Raw genomic sequence first — 13,055 nt, forward strand, 5'->3', positions numbered from 1 at the left:
CACATGATGAATCGGGGATCTGATCGGCGTTTGCCGATTTTCCTTTCTCACCATACACTCCACACAATATGTGCGAGATGCGATATTGCACATAAGAACAACAAATACTTGTATGTTACTGATAATAACAACAAATTGAAGCAATATCACTCCGATGATAATCGGAGCTTGAACTTGCAAATAATTAAACGAACAGAAATTCAATGTAAAATATATTTAATAAGAAAGTAAAAAATTGTTAAAGTATCTTCATAATGAGCTTCCAGCCATCGCCTCTGTAAGTCAAAAACAATCAATTTATATGAATTTTACAAAAGAACAAGTTAGGTAGTCGTGAAATAAAATACATAATTATACAGGTGAATTTTGTATCACATCAACATTGAAATTTATAATGAATGCAATGCCAACTGTTTTGAACTTAAACAATGACTACTAGATACCTGGAAGACTTCTTATAAATAAATAACATGACTTAAAAATAATTGCAATTACAATCTTTTGTAAAACTAAAATTTGAAACAAGTGTTTATTATTTTATTTAGTTTTGCTGGAACTAACGTTTTATGAAATTATGACATTAATATGTGACCGCGGCCGGCAAAACGTCCCACTTTGTCGCTTGCCATTAGGACAAGATTTGCTTGTAGGTATCTTTATATGAATAACCTGTCAAGGCGTCCTCAGCATGGCAAGCGACAAAGTCGGCTGTTTTGCCGGCCGCGGTCACATATATCGTCGTCAACGAAGAATAATTTACCACTTGGCAATCCAAACTTGCATAAAAATGTTAATCTTTTCTATAATAACGTCCCATGGAATAGGTGTAACGTTAGTTATTTTCTTGCATCGTTGTTTGATATTGTTGATTTCTCAACTGATACTCTTCAACTGACAGGGAAGGTCTTTTTTTCGCGAACGCGACACTTCGCATAGAAGTTTTCAGTGATTCGAGACTACGGGCTTGATGCTTAGGAGACGAGGTCTCATTGGTTAAATAGGGACGATAGTGTTTGACTTGGTCCTCTGATGCAATTTCTAGTTTTGTACTTGTCAACATCATGCTATTCATCTGTGAAGAATGACGCCTAAAAAAAGCGAGCTTTTAAATTTATAATAGGTAATGTATGTACTCAAAATATTTTATAGGGGCTGTTATGCTTACTTTAGAACCGCCATTGAGTATCAACTTAATTGACATTGGAATAGAGGTGGGACGGTGTTTAGTCTGGTTTTTAGTGGTGACATATTCTTGTAGCGTATTTTGCTCGGATCAATATAGGTCCAAGTGAGATGCTATGAATAAATATTGGATAGCTGAAGGCTCACATCGGGAATATACACCGTGTTTTTATTGAATTCCGTTAACTTCTGGGTATCGGTAAGTACGTAAATTAAAAAAAAAAAAATTTTTTTTGTTATTTTTGAACTATTTTTATTTTTATAAAAAGCAATTAAATGTTGCATATAGCGTTGTTGTAACACGGGCAGGACATTTAACTCAACCAAACAATTGAAAACTGTGACATATCAATGTAATTTCGAACATCGATCGTCCGAGATAGTACTTACGTTTAGTAGCAAATGTATGAACTCGCACTAAACACTGATCAATATGTAAACAGGCCCACACGCGTACACGCTAGTAAGGGCCTTATAAGATAAAAATGAACGATTGATAATCTCCGAAATGGAGTTAATTAGAATACAGGTGTCTTTGAGAAAGTTACTTAATTTAAGCTCAGGGATGCTCTTGAAATTAACGGAAAAAAAACACGGTGTATACATAGATGCTGAAGCGTGACTGCATACTATTAACAGAATCTGTGTGCTGTAATGAGCAAATAACCTGAATTCTTTTAAAGTTGGTGCCGAGATTTCATCCTCATCGTCAAGGACATGGAACAAAACGGGACGTTTGCGACGTTGGATGTGCAAGTCCATGCCGGATTCGAAAGCACCGGGTCTTGAGTAAGCAGTGGGCCTGCGGATTATCTTCGACGGGGGGGCCCAGGCCACTGACCCTGGGTCTATGCGCACAGACCTAGAACAACGTAGTAGAGCTTAAGGGACTAGGCTGGTGACGATTAAACAAATAATCTTCAGATACATTGCTTTCTTGTCAAGTGCGAGTGCGGATCATTTTGTCACACTTCATAAGCTCAGCGTATGCGCAGCGTAAGCTTTCTGTGCATAGCAACTAATAATAAATTAATGAGCCTAAAGCATAGCTCCCTGTTATTATTTTGCAGGTCGACAGCGAAGAAAAAAGCATGCAGTAAGTATAGGTACCGAGTAGGTATGACTTTTAAGAAAAAAAAAGGAAGTTAGGTAGCAAACCTTAGACCCTCGCTACTGTCGTTATCTTCACATTTGCTAGCATCTTTTTCTAGTTTCCAATCGCTGGGCTTATAAAAACCCGTTTGTTTCCTTTTTATCTGCCTTCCTGGTTTTGAATCATCAGGAACTATAATAGACACTTGCCTAAAAAAACAAAATAAAGGAAAAAAAAATTGAGCATATATTTTTTACTTTGCAGTTGGTGATAGGTATCATGGTGCGCAAATAGCGTTTGTGCACATATTCGTTGGTGCGCATGTTCGCTCGACGTTTTTTGAAAAGGCCTATCCTTAGGTACTTATTTTTGAAATCTTTGACCCTGAATGATTCTATTCCGAGATTCGAAAAACTTCGTAGTTAGCAAAGAGTAATTCTAATTTCATTAGTTGATAAGAAAAATGGCCATAGCAGTACTTACATATTGTTGTACTTAAGACATTTAAATTCAGGTGTATGTGTTTAATTTTCTACTTCCAGTATTTAAAAAGTTATAAGGAAAGTAGAAAATTAACAAACACAGTTACCTAGTTGTGTTACTCGATTTGCAACCTCTTTATTTCCGTTAAAACAAATCCTACCGAAAAAATAAAAAATTACATAATGTGGTGGATTTGTGAGCTATAATTATATACCACACATAACGCTTATCTCGTCGTATCTATAATGAACTGGGGCCTAAAAGAGAATCGTATCGCAGTAATTGCGTTGCACAAATGTGGGCACCCGCCAAACATGATTTTGAAGTTGCTTGAAAACTTAAAAATCATCAACAAACAATTTGTTTATCGCACAATTAATAGATACAATAGCACTCAGAGCTTCGATGACCGCAAGAGGTCTGGAAGACCACGCACCGTTCGGACCCCAGCTCTAATAAAGACAGTGAAGTCGAGAATTGCAAGAAACCCCGTCCGGAAGCAAAAGTTGTTGGCAATACAGATATCTGTGAAGAGAAGCTCCCTAAAAAAGTTACAATGAAGACCTTGGACTACACGCTTACCGCAGACAAAAAGGGCATTTGCTTAATGGACGATTAAAGACTATGAGGCTATTGAAGCGGTACGCACAAAATGGCCACCGAAAAATACTATTTACAGATGAAAGAATTTTTACCATTGAAGAATGTTGTAACCGCCAGAATGACAGTGTATGCAAAAAACAGTCAAGAGGCGATTGCGGCTGTTCAGAGAGTGCAACGAGGCCATCATCCCTCTTATGTGATGATTTGACTTGGTGTGTCATACTCAGGGCTAACACAGGTTCATTTCTGTGAAAAAGGTGTGAAAACTGGGGCCAAAGTTTACCGGTAAACCGTTCTCGAACCAATAGTGAAGCCTTTAAGCCACACCCTATTTCAAAACCAGCCATGGGTCTTTCAACAGGACTCAGTTCCTGCACATAAGGCAAAAACAACTCAAGCCTGGTTTCGAAGGAACAAAATTGACTTTATTGCCCACGAAGACTGGCCGTTCTCCAGCCCGGACCTTAACCCCCTGGATTATGCCATATGGCAGGTTATTGAGGAGAAAGCCTGTGCTAAACCCCACACAAATCTTGACTTCCTCAAGCGGGCCATAGTTAAGACAGTGACGGAATTAGACATGACAATTGTGAGTGCCGCTATTAATGACTGGCCTCGTCGTTTGTGGGCCTGTGTCAAGGCCAGAGGAGGCCATTTTGAATGATATTGTCATATGTAATTCCTGATTTTGTGTACTTCATTTTAATATATAGTTTATTCAACTTTCGTTCGTATATTTTATGTAGATAAAGATTATTGCAGTAACAGAATTTAGTAACCAACTAGGTAGTTGACATACCTATTTTTGTAGTCGATCAACTTGTGGTTCTCCCAGTTTAACCTAAAAGTTATAAAACTTATTATAATAAATATATAACAAAGTAAGTAGGTAAATAAAACATTTTGATTTGCATTGATTATCGATGTAAAATAAATACTTTCACCGTGATGTGACGTCACTTTAAATTTTGTTAGGTAAGATATTTTAAATAAGGTATGTATAGTCGTCCGTTTTATAGCTGACCCCGAACGGCTAATCCTTCGTCTATTGTAAGTAAAACCGCACATGCTATCTGCAAATAATAATTCTAATTGGCACATGAGCGCGGGTAAGTCCAACGCTCAAAAAACTAGTGTAAGTGCGCTGTCCGATAACGCGCCTTTTCATGTGTCATCTTGATGACACAATTTAGACTGGTTCTGTAGCGTTCGACTCGCCGGCACTCAATAACCGTAGAGGGGCAAGACAAATCCTCGCAACATATTTTTCCATTAGTTCATTTTGAATCATATTGCAATTCGCATAGAATCGTAATTCAATAACTAGTTAAAGTGAACGAAACTTTTTTATGCAGGTAAGTAGCACGTCCCGTTTCACTTACAATAGACAAAGGATTAGCCGCCCGGGGCCAGCTACAAAACGATTGGCTATAATATGAAACTCATACTTTTTGAAACGAAGTTCATCGTCAGTGAAGGCTGCCCTGAAAAAGAAAATAACACTAAGATCAGGTGGGTTAAGATAACAGAAACATAATAGTTTATTAGGCTTGCAAAAGAAAACGTATGAGGAAAGTCCTTCTATGTTAGTATTTTTAAGTTAATTTTATTTATAGATTACTTATTTTTAGTACCTAAATAAATAAATAAAAACCTCAGTGTAGGGTTCAGTAATTAGTCGATACTATGTTTATAACAAACAAAAGGGAGTGCATACAGACGGACATGGCGAAACTATTAGAGTTCGCAGGTGACTACGGAACCCCAAAAATGATACTTAGCCCATACTTTCTTGGGTTCAGCAAGATTCCATCATGCTTAGCTCTTGATATTCCACGTATGACCTCGCCGGCAAAACTAGCAGAGTCAGTGTTGTATCTAATGAAAATAAATTACTAACTTAAGGGTAGGTAATAATAATCTCAATAGTCTACATTCTAGCGGGTACTGCCTCTGCGTGCGTCCCATGACACGGGCAAAGGCAGCAGCATCCGCTCGGTGTACCCCTTACCTACATCTCATTTAAAGGGTCAAAAGGGCTCTACGTGTTGGCTTCGACTCCGCGCACGTCACCTAAATGTCCGGAACATCATTGTTCCGTGATGGGTAAAGAAGACGTACGAATAATAAACGACACAAAATAATGATCAGTGTCGGCCTCTATTTGGAACGGAGGACTAATGACGGTAATCTCTAACAACGAATTGACAATAACATTACAAGCAGCATTAGCAATAACATTAGGTATCGCACGCCTAGGCGTGCGTCTCCATTGAATATATCTAAGGACGGGCCTTATGGGCAATAAGAATGGGGCCAGTATAGCGGTATCACGCACACGAATTCGAGCCAATCGTGCAGTTAACGCCACAACGCGATTGGTTGATGAGTTCGCATCACGCGCGCGATTGGTTGCAACTAGTTGCGTTAGACTGCACGATTGGCTGGAATTCGTGAGTGACACCACTGAACTAGCACCATTCTTAGTGTCCGTAAGGCCCGTCCTTTGATATATGTCAATGCTAGTCTCCAATATGAAGTTTCTACAGAGTGGCTCAAAAATACGTTACAATTTTCCTTAAAAACATTTCTTACACGTCTTTCACAAAATCTCATTGAAAATTAAAACTACAATTTTTTAACTAAAACATTAACTATGTCGCAGTAAAAAAAGCGGCCAAGTGCGAGTTGGACTCGCCCATGAAGGGTTCCGTACCATTTATGACGTATTAAAAAAAACTACTTAGTAGATCTCGTTCAAACCAATTTTCGGTGGAAGTTTGCAAGGTAATGTATATCATATATTTTTTTTAGATTTTTCATTCTGTTATTTTAGAAGTTACAGGGGGGGGGGGACATTTTTTTTCACTTTGGAAGTGTCTCTCGCGCAAACTATTCAGTTTAGATAAAAATGATATTAGAATCCTCAATATCATTTTTAAAGACCTATCCATAGATACCCCTTACGTATGGGTTTGATGAAAAAAATTTTTTTGAGTTTCAGTTCTAAGTATGGGGAACCCCCAAAATTTATTGCTTTTTTTCTATTTTTGTGTAAAAATCTTAATGCGGTTCATAGAATACATCTACTTACCAAGTTTGAACAGTATAGCCCTTATAGTTTCGGAAAAAAGTGGCTGTGACATAATCGGACAGACAGACGGACATGACGAATGTATAAGGGTTCCGTTTTTTGCCATTTGGCTACGGAACCCTAAAAATGACAACATTATTTCGCACCTAGGGATTGCAAACCGGATTGATTTTCAATCCGGCCGGATCCGGAGGGATTTTGGCCCTGATCCGGCCGGATCCGGATTGGTATAGGAATATTTAAGTTAGTTAAATAACATATTTTTATAGTTTTTTGCGTAATACGTATTCCTAAATCTATAATTTGAAGTTAATAAATAAGAATAAGAAACCATTTATTGCCACACAAAATACAATGTTTAACTTAAAAAAAAATAGGCATGCGCGGCAAAAGGAACGGACTCAGCATACGCTGCGTCAGCCATTTTATTACAAATTGACTGCGCAGCGCTGATTTTCAGTCCGTCCCCTTCACTGAACCACATTGATATGACATGCGGGTTAATGGAATTTTTGTTTTATTACCAGAGATAGCTTGTGTATACAATTATAGTAAAAAAAAATATTTTTTCATTACAAGTGAATATTTAATATTTTAAAATAAATAAATAAATAGGACTTTATTACACAAATTGACTAAGTCCCACAGTAAGCTCAATAAGGCTTGTGTTGAGGGTACTTAGACAACGATATATATAATATATAAATATTTATAAATACTTAAATACATAGAAAACACCCATGACTCAGGAACAAATATCCATGCTCATCACATGAATATATGCCCTTACCAGGACTTGAACCCGGGACCATCAGCTTCGTAGGCAGGGTCACTACCCACTAGGCCAGACCGGTCGTCCATTTTAATTTGGTAATTACTTGATATTGACAACTGGTTACATTTATAACTCAAGTATTTTACTGAATAGGTACAAACAATGCCATAGTCATAAGTTTCGTTCATTGAAACGTACAGCGATAAGTAATAGTACTTTTTGTATGAGAGAATACTTATAAATAAATAAAATAAAAAAATACAAACTTATAAACAACAGGAATAGTAAGTGTCCAAAATATAGCACAACACCATTTTAAATAATAATAAATAACTTCTTAACAATAAAATAGAGCTTAGTAGTAAAAAGTGTTACAAAATTTGAAGTCGGCTTTTTATTATATTTAACTATTTGTAAGTGCTCAAATTTTCGTTTACAATTATAAATTTGATTAGTTTCTAAAGCCTGATGATGGGAAATGAAACTTCTTGAAAGGACAAGTTTTCGTAACTGTTCTCTGATTGAATTCTTTGTAACGTTGACATCCATTCTAGTAACAAAATAAGATTTTACTTTTAATGCGCTCCAATATTACCTTGTTCTAATTTTTTTGTCCGAGAAAGTAGTAAGCTGTATGATAAAAAAAAAATACAGAACAGTATATTGGTCAAATTGTAGGGAACGAAACACGACACGACGATCTCATGCGAGAAATAATAGAGTGTAGGATTAAAAACCATCGCGGAAAGGGACTTCCTAAGAAAAATTACATGGATCAAATAAAGAATTGGCTAGACGTAGAGTAGCACGTACCAGGAGATGAAGGAAACTGCATAGGATTGGATAAAATTGTAAAGACAAGAGATTACTTTTTTAACATTAACCTTCTCCTTAGCATAAATTAAAAATGCCTTCCATGGCATCTCCATCGTTTAATTTTTCCTTCTATTACAGTATTTATGTAATCGTCATATCGTGCCACCAATATTAAAGAAGAAGAAATACTCTCCTGTTCCCAATCATCGTCATAATAAATATATTTTATCTCACTAAATTTAAACTTTTTCATTCGTTTTCTGTTCTGTTCAACTTCATACCTCTCATCCGTCAACTTTTCTTCTTCTAAAACGCGCAGCGCGTGCTGTATTTAGGCATTATTTTAATTTAACCGGATCCGGTCCGAATCCGGTGATTTTTACCGGATCCGGTAGCTCCTGAAAAGTGCCGGATCCGGCCGGATTACCGGATCCGCCGGACCGGATTGCAATCCCTACTTTATACCCACTTTCATCTTAGATATTACTAATCTACCAATACAATTCACCTAACAGATAGGTATTAACCCCCTTATTCATAAATGTGTACTAAAGTTACGATGCCGCTAATAATTGTTTGTCGTAACTTTAGTACACGTTTATGAATAAAAGGGTAAGTGTAAATAATGAAGTTAAAAAAGAATTACGCACTTCAAAAATTGTTTTATTTCCGCTTCCTGGTCCGAATCTACCGAATACTCTGAAACATGGATTTTAACTTTAATTAATATAACTACTTATTAACAAACTGTTCATTTACCCTCAGCCTTTTGTTTTTATATTTAGTATTTACCTGATGCATCCGAAGACTCCTTTGATGCTAGATGCAATAATTCAGCCGGGAATGTTTCAACTTTATGGATGTATACACCTTCTTCAACTTTATCCGTTTCCAGGTCTGTTTCTAAGCAATAATCGCCCCTTAGAAATCTGTAACGTTAGCTTGATTAATATGTGTTGTTTCTTCGATCATCTACATACTTACCTAATTTATTTATGACTATGTAGTCTAATTAGGGTTGCAGTTTTTACATCGAGTTAGCAGACTGTAAATTTAACTTTATTCATATCTATCACGATTATCATAATGCTGGAAAGTACTTACTTTTTCAAATTGTATTCTGAGCTCACTTCTCCAGGGTAAGGCACGTCTGTAAGTGGTATGTAATACGGTTTTTCAGGTTTAACTATGAGACTTTCCGATTCTTTCACAGATATCAAGTGTTTCTCCTTGTACAAGTACTCTTCTGCCTCATACTGGTACTCCGACACGTCGAAATCATTATTTTCATGCTCACTATCCGGTGGCTGTTGATCATGGTGCCGTGTTGACTTTGACTCATCTTGACTCTTAGACTTTTGACCTTTTGCCATATTTGGTGCAGTTCCCTTTTTCATGAACCTTATAGGGTATACAAAAATACATAAAATTTGTGACATAAAAGGTAAACCCAAATCCAAGTGATTAATTGGTACCTCGCGGTGGCGTGAAGGTGCAATTCGTTTGAAACATGTTCTTCCTCACCTTCAAGCAGAACTTCAAGCAGTGCATTTTCCCGCATCTGTATTTCTAAGAAAACTCTTCCGATTATCTCCTAAAAAGACAAAAAAACTAATTAATTATAATCACTGACAAATTTAATAGGGCTTATATTCGTACGTTCTGTCTATACAAATACCTCCCAAAACGCTTCTCCCAATGCGAATAGGTCTTCAATGTGTCCATGTATATATTCATGTGCGCCTCGATTTATCATTATATCTTGACAGTCTATGTTCAAAATTCCAGCCTGATAAATGTTGATATCTTGTTTCGGAGATTCATACCAAGTCTCAACATTTTCGATTTTACGTAGAGTGGTATCTCCGTCTATAAGCTGACCGAACGCCACATACTTGTGTAGCATCCAAGGGGATGGTTGAAGAAGGACGAAAAATTGAGTTGAACAATCCACGTGCCTTTAAGAATGTTAGCGTATATTAAGTATATGCATATTTTTTGTCAGCATGGCCGAACAGGAGTACCGCTTTTTGTATAACTATTTTACATGCCGTCAGATGGAGCCGCTTCGCTTATGCAAGTTATGCACAAATGACCGACAGTATTATGGTAGAGTACTAGTGATTGGTTAGACATATAAAGAACACATCAGAAGTATCTAAGATATTAATTCTAACTAACAGATTACCTATTGAATCAAGACTGACCTGCCAGCATTAGCCATGCAGAGTACCCCACGTTTGTCAGGCGGTACTATAAAGTTTTCGCAATCCAGGTTCGTGCCTTTTAACCCGAATCCTCCACATTGTATCCAGCCGTCTTTCACAATTCGGTGCACTGGGGTACCGCTGTAGCCGCCTTTCGTTGCCTTGCATAAACGCAAGAAGTTTTCGCAAGTGTATGGAACTACATCGGCGTAGAGCTAAACACATCAATATAATATTGTTTCTTTTTTATTGCTAACTACTTAATTTAATTTTTTGTTAACGTAGGTAACGCCAGCTTATATTGCCAGAAGCACAAAGGTATATCAGTACATATAGCGTACTTGGTTCTAATTAAAAGAGCTGCCTTAAACCTTATAATTGTATCTAAGGATAGGTTTCGAATAATGGTGGAAATATTTTTAAGTATCGAAGTAAGGGGTAGCTCCCAGTTTATTCACAGATCTAACTGTGAGTAAAAAGTATGAACAGGAATCATTTGTAGCAGTCGCTATTACACCAAAGTAATACTTACCATAAATATCATCGTCCCAATGTGTTTTTCATTAATCGATATGTGCATGAAAACTGTAGGTCTCTGTTAACATATAACACATAACGCAATGTAATTAAAATATAAACTTCTTTCAGTATAAATAACGTTTAGAAAAATACTTCACGTAAATAACATTACATAGCAGGTATATAAATAACTTACTATTATACCTATTATGAAAGACAATGAGATTAACGAGCTTAATTTATAACGAAAAACGCTAAAGCTGGATTTCAAAAACTTACACCAGAGCCTTTAATAAAATTTGAAAACTGCTTGACACTCTCATAATAATAATTCAAAGACAGGTGGTAAGTATATTTCTTTTCGATGAACTCTTTTAGTTCCTTCTCTCCACCAACGATTTTGTCATTAAGGAATACCACAACTTGGGACGTCAAGCAGTAGGCTAGGCCACCGTATTGAATTTTTAAATCATTCCATACATGCGGCCAATCAACGCTAGTTACACCTGAAAAGAAAATATGGGGACGCATAGACAAAATTTAGATACTTCAAAAACGTCAGCCTGTATACAATACATTTGCAATGACTAGGTACCTACATCATTTGATGCCCGGTCCTAATGTACCTAATTTTACGCATTATTTTTTCGCGGTCAGTTACCAAGATCATAATTGTCATAAAAGACGTTAAATTAGGAGCTCTAAGAAATTATAGTTACTGAAATTACTCAAGAACCTACCATTCATCTATAACAGCTTGATAAAAGTTGTTAAGCATGAAAATGTAGCAGAGCGCCATTAAAGAAATTGCTTTGCAGGAACATATTATTTTATTAACTAATATAAACGGGACTTAATCGCGTATTAAGTTTTAAATTTACCTCCGACGTTGACAAGACCAAGTGCGGGTAGCTCGAAAAACTCGCGCGGCTAGATGTTGATGTCAACTTTAGCCAGTCTTCTCCGAGACCACGGGGACAACGCCGTCCTCGAAACGTCGGAGGTAAATTTAAAACTTAATACTCGATTAAATCCCGTTAATATTAGTTAATACCTAATGTGTAAAAATCATGAAAACTTATTATTCTTCCTTATACTTTTATTACAACTCTAGTAAACAAACATATTTACTTACCTCTTATAACAGGAGATTCGAAGTAGTCTTTCCTGTACGTATAGAGACCTTTTACCAAATTGATGCAATAAATAAATTCTTTGGTAACTCTATTACCAATAACCGTAAATTTTACTCGCTCAATGGGTTTTCCAGTTCCTTTTTCTTTCTTTGTTGGATAGCGAGGATTGTTTATTGAATTATGTGCAGTTTTTATTCTGTTTGTATACGCATCTTTTATAAATCTTTCCCAAGGATGACTATGGGTCTTTTCTTGTTGCAGTACTTCATCAAGATCAATATTAAACATGGGATACATTATTTTTTGTAGAAAAAAAGTATTATTTTTGTAAATATTATGACATTTGACACTGACTTGTCAAATATATACGTTAATTATTTTTATATTTAATGGTGTTTAATAGAGTTAGTCCTTTCATGCCTGATGGCTACAAACCAACTACATGCCAACTAAAATACAAACGCTACAAAATAACATTTTTCGCGACTTTTGGTTTTTTAAAGTTTTTAAACTAGTCTGTTCATAGTCGGTTTTTGTGTGGAAGGTGGAGGTAAGGAACAAGGAGCATGTAATCACTACGTTGTAAGGAATGGAATCTCCATGTACCAAAGTGTCATCAAAAAATCTTAAATAGGTGGCACCCATTCCTTGGCCGTCCCATGGATTTCCGCCGCTGATTATTGTAATATCGAATCGAACTCCTAAAATCATACTGATTGATAAGAATATATATAAAAGGTGTGAATATAAAAAATCCTTTCAAATTAAAATTGTAAAAAATGCCGATAGTTTATCGATATGGCCACAACTTTTGGTTACTCATTGTTAATCATACTTAAAATGTGGCTGTATGGGTGTGGCTACGGTGACAGCTGGCTTAGGGCCGGTACAGACGGACTGCAACTCGACTGCAACTTGTATGGGAACTGCATGCTGACTGCACTCCAACTGCAACGTCGACGTGCAATTCCCATACAAGTTGCAGTCGAGTTGCAGTCCGTCTGTACCGGCCCTTAGACTCCATCTTTAAGAATATTCCTTTCCTTTCCTTTATTTTTTCCTTTGCGCTACGACATGGGATTCTTCAAGAAGCGGGTATTTAGGGTTCTCAAGGGTCGACAACGCTTAAGTGGCTCCTATGGTGTTG

At 36.6% G+C, this 13,055-nt stretch overlaps 1 protein-coding gene across 1 annotated transcript; it reads right to left on the bottom strand.

The window, feature by feature from the left end:
- Window positions 1-199: 199 nt before the first annotated feature.
- LOC133524268 (uncharacterized) lies at window positions 200-12,567 on the bottom strand. Its single transcript, XM_061860175.1, has 15 exons — window positions 11,908-12,567; window positions 11,052-11,278; window positions 10,786-10,848; window positions 10,254-10,468; window positions 9,725-10,004; window positions 9,522-9,640; window positions 9,151-9,447; window positions 8,839-8,975; window positions 8,697-8,745; window positions 5,150-5,239; window positions 4,810-4,845; window positions 4,161-4,202; window positions 1,850-2,044; window positions 761-1,088; window positions 200-275 (listed from the first exon to the last, which is right to left on the bottom strand). Exons 1-14 carry the CDS (start codon window positions 12,203-12,205, stop codon window positions 833-835), a joined length of 2,304 nt encoding a protein of 767 aa, XP_061716159.1. The 5' UTR covers window positions 12,206-12,567; the 3' UTR covers window positions 200-275; window positions 761-832.
- Between the last annotated feature and the right edge of the window lie 488 nt (window positions 12,568-13,055).

Source organism: Cydia pomonella, chromosome 13 (assembly GCF_033807575.1).
Source record: "Cydia pomonella isolate Wapato2018A chromosome 13, ilCydPomo1, whole genome shotgun sequence".
NCBI classification, from domain to species: Eukaryota; Metazoa; Arthropoda; class Insecta; order Lepidoptera; family Tortricidae; genus Cydia; species Cydia pomonella.

Excerpts from the sequence above, each read along its gene's own strand:
- LOC133524268 (XM_061860175.1), bottom strand. The coding sequence starts at position 12,205 with ATGTATCCCATGTTTAATATTGATCTTGATGAAGTACTGCAACAAGAA. Across the intron at positions 4,203-4,809 it reads GATGAACTTCGTTTCAAAAA|GTTAAACTGGGAGAACCACA; the intron begins GTATGAGTTTCA and ends TATAACTTTTAG. Across the intron at positions 2,045-4,160 it reads TTGATCGACTACAAAAATAG|GTCTGTGCGCATAGACCCAG; the intron begins GTATGTCAACTA and ends ACGTTGTTCTAG.